This window comes from Monoraphidium neglectum (assembly GCF_000611645.1).
Source record: "Monoraphidium neglectum strain SAG 48.87 unplaced genomic scaffold scaffold01104, whole genome shotgun sequence".
Taxonomy (NCBI): Eukaryota; Viridiplantae; Chlorophyta; class Chlorophyceae; order Sphaeropleales; family Selenastraceae; genus Monoraphidium; species Monoraphidium neglectum.
Window position 1 is genome coordinate 1 of NW_014012524.1, and position 3,866 is coordinate 3,866.

A 3,866-nucleotide genomic window follows, 5' to 3' on the forward strand; every position below is an offset into this window, starting at 1 on the left:
CGTCGCTCCCGCCCCCGCCCTCGCCGCGACGCCACCGCCGCCGCCGCCGCCGCCGCCGGCGCCGGCGCCTGCGCCGGCGGCGGCTGCGGCCACCGCCTTGGCGGCGGAAGTCAGGGCTCCGGAGATTGAGGCGAGCAGCTCGTCTTGGGCTGCCACCACCGGCGCCACGCCCCCCAGGCTCACATAAGTGAAAACGTTCAGCGCCCACGCGGCGGCCTCCACCCACGCTGCGGCCTCCACACACACGCCGCGCTCCCAGAGGGCCAGGGCCCGAGCAACCGCTCCCAGCAGCTGCCCCCTACCCTCCGGCGACATCTCCAAGGCATACATCGCCAGCACGCCCGGCGCCCAGCGCAGCGACGCGGCGGCGGCGGGGGCGGGGTCCGGCCAGCCGCGCAGGAGGGGGAGCACGTCGTCGTCGCTGGCGGCGAGGCGCGCAACCGGGCCGCCGGGCACGTCGGCCGCGTCTCCAAGTAGGCTGGACAGGGTGTCTGCGGCAACCCTGCGTACCTCGCCCTGCGCGGCGCCGCAGGGGCAGGGCGCGGCCGTGCCAGGGTCGAGGGCGGGAGGCGTGGGGTCGCGAGCGCGTCAGTCAAGCGCGCACACGCAAGGCCGCGAGGCCACGCGTGCGCGCGGCTCGTGCGCATGCCCGCATGCGTGAAGCCGCCGCAGACTCACCGTCGGGTCCACCACCGGGCTGCCCGAGCTCGCCAGGCGCGCCAGCCACAGCACAGCATCCGGCTCTCGAATCAGCGCCTCTATCAGCACGCCCCGCTGCCGCGGCGCCCCCGCGGCCGCCGCTGCGTTCACGCCTGGGACATCCTCGGCCCACGTTTCCAGCAGCGGCACCCTCGCGGTCTCTGAAGAGATCCCGTCGCATGCCATGCGCATGGCCACCTGCAGAAAATCCGGGTTGACGCGCGCCGCCGCGCGGCCGCCGCCGCCCTGCGGCGCGGCGGCTGCGCGCAGGAGCTGGATCAGCTGCGCCCCCATCGCGCGCCAGTGCCGCGGCGCCAGGCTCGCCGACAAAAGCCTCAGGTACCGAGGGCTGGCGGCAGGGTTGCCGGCGGCGCGGTCGGCGCACTCTGCAGGCAGGAACACCATGGCATGTAGAGCACGGGCCGCCGCGTAGGCGCAGGCGTCGCCCTCAACGGCCACGCGCGCGCACGCGGCGTCCACAAACGCCGGCTCGCCCGCCAGCCGGCGCAGGGGCGCCTCTCCGCCAAAGGTACCCAGGTGGGCGAGGCAGTTGAGGGCGTTGGCGCTTGCGTCGGGGCTGCGAGGCGGCGGAGGCGGCCGGCAAGGAAGGGGTATGGAAAAAGCAATACCCATCGGCTGAGGGACCCTGCTGAGCTGCACAGCGCCCCCCCCCTCCCGCGGAACAGCGCCTCCAAGGGTAGCCGCCTCCGCGCGTCCGCCGGCGCGCACCTCGCACCGGAGCGCCTGCTGTCCATGAGCGTCAGCAGCGCCTGCATCGCGTCGCCCTCCCTCAGGATCAGGGCGCACGCCTCGGGCTCAAACGCAGAGAGCATCGCCAGCGCGCCCGCCGCGGCCGTGGCGGTGGCGTCGTTGGCGCTCGAGAGGCAGGCGATGGCCCGCGCCAGGAAGCCGGGGGCAGACGCGAGCTGGAGCCGACGCGGGTTGGGGTCAGGGATGCCTGCGCATGAGGAAGCGCACGCGGCCGGCCGACGATTGTTGCATCTCTGGCGCAGTGAAGACGCGGCTGCGGTTCCCGCGGGCGCTTGCAACGGCGCCGCGTCGGCTGCGCGAGCCTTGGTCCGGTCGGTGCGCTTGGCATCACAAATGCGCCGCTCTGGCTGCCGCGGTCTCGCATCGCTGCTGCCCTCCCCCCCAAATCACTACCACCTTGCGATAGGAATGCGGCCGCCTGGAACACGGCCTGAAGCGCCCCCGAGTCCGTTGTCCTCATGCATCCCACCAGGTCCTGCAGCAGCGCGCCAGGCAGCGGCGTGCTGGTGTCTGCGGCGCCAGCGTCCGTCAGGGCCGCCAACGCGCCCTCCGCGCGGCTCAGCGTGTGTGCTGCGCCGCGGCCCTTGGACTTCTTGAGCAGGGTTATCAGGGTGCGGGTGACCTGTTCCACGTCTGGGGGTGCTGCTGACAAAACTTCTGCTGTGGATGGCACCGCAGGCACTGCGGCGCGAGGCGCCGGGGCAGCCGGCGCCATGCGCCCCAGCCACCCAGGATTGCTGTGGCCAGGTGCACCGGGGCTGCTTGATCACTGCATGCTCCTGCTGATGCTTATTGAGTTATGCTTTGCTATTCTACTGGTAAGATTGTAGCGTCAGGGCCGCGCTGCAGACTGACTGTTAAAGGCGCGGGAAGATCAGCCCTCACTGCGGTACGGGATACAAGCTCAAGCACGGTTTCATCAGGGAATTGTGCCCTTTCGCAGGGCGGACATGAAAGTATACCTCAACTACCTTGGAGTCGTAGTCGGCCGTCACCGTCTCACCGGGGATCAAAGGAGCAAGAGTGCGGCAAGCAGCGGAGTGCACAAAGCGAGTGGGGTATCCCTGCCCGTACCCGTTCCATCGGGACTCATATCACCAAATCACCTGAGGGCGGACATGCTATGATAAAGGGCACGGCCAGCGGGGCCTCACCGACACCCTGAGTCATGCAGCCACGCTAGCAGCTGCTGCCTGGCAGGTGCAGGTGAGGTCGTCCACGAGTCCAGCACCCGCATGTTCTCCAAGGAGCTGAAGGGCAAAGAATGCACACCTGAGGAACAGCTACGACGATGTGGCAAGGGCAGCGCTATGATAGCCATCGCCCGGTGCATGGTGAGGCTGGCCACCCCCCTCCCACGCACACGCGGTGCCGCATCCACCCTTTGCAGCGCCGAGTGCTGCGACGATGCTCCCTTGCATCAGGCGCGCGCGATTGTTGCTCATTCAAGAGGCAGCGTGGTGCATGGTGTCTGCTACGCCAGGACCAGCACTTGATGATCCGATGCCACAGACAGTGAGCCGGGTCCGCACCGGGCCGACACAGTGACAGGCGCTCCTCCAACCTTGTGCAAAGGCGCCGTGCTGTTGTTGCTGACAATGGCGTAAGGTATGCTTTTCCTGTTCGCATGGAAACTGCTGTACGCCCTGAGGACTGGTGCCCACCCAGGGTGGACCGCGTGCAGCCTCCCCACCCTGCCGACTGCGCAGCCTCCAACGTCCCCTGCGGCCTCGGGAATTTGCACACTGCTGGCCATGTCACTGGCCGCCACAGCAGCAGCAGCAGCAGCAGCAGCCGCGCCAGCTGTGTCGCGCTGCACGCCTCCATGCACGCTGCCGCATGTGACCCCAACTGCTGCAGCTCAACGCATATCACCACATGTGAGCTGCATGTCCTTGCATATTTGCATGGCCCTACACGCAGTGCAGCGTTAAGATATTCCTCACGGCCAGCCACGGGAGTTGCAATGCGCTAGCAGGCAAGCACTGGTTTGCCACGCACCCCAAAAGGGGGCGGCCATTTGCGGCTGCGTATGCAGGGGTGCAGCGGAGTCTGCTGGAGGCCCAGTGGTGCAGGTGAGAGGGGGGTCTCCCACTGGAAGATGGGTATCCCAGCGATCAAGGTAGCCCGCCAGCCGCCACCACGCCCGGGCCCAGGATGCTTTGCAGCAGGGCTCTCGCTGACAGCCCTTGAACATCAAACATGAACGCTCCGCAACAGCGCGAGTGCACAACAAAGTGCGACAATACGATGCATGACAGCAACATGGGGAGCAGCTGCAGGAGATTGCAAAGAGGGACATTGCGAAAAGGTGTAGAGTACAAAGCATTGCGACAGTTTGCGGCGATGGCACGAAAGCAGTATTGACTCTTTTGAGTGGTCTGCCCCAGAGCTGA

At 67.9% G+C, this 3,866-nt stretch overlaps 1 protein-coding gene across 1 annotated transcript; it reads right to left on the reverse strand.

Moving 5' to 3' along the window:
* Positions 1–678: 678 nt before the first annotated feature.
* MNEG_6661 (hypothetical protein) lies at positions 679–2,185 on the reverse strand (the record flags this gene model as incomplete). The annotated part of the gene is made up of 3 exons (XM_014044864.1): positions 679–1,276; positions 1,429–1,625; positions 1,940–2,185. Coding segments are annotated over 3 exons (1,041 nt in total), but the record flags the coding sequence as incomplete, so codon positions are not given.
* Positions 2,186–3,866: the final 1,681 nt, after the last annotated feature.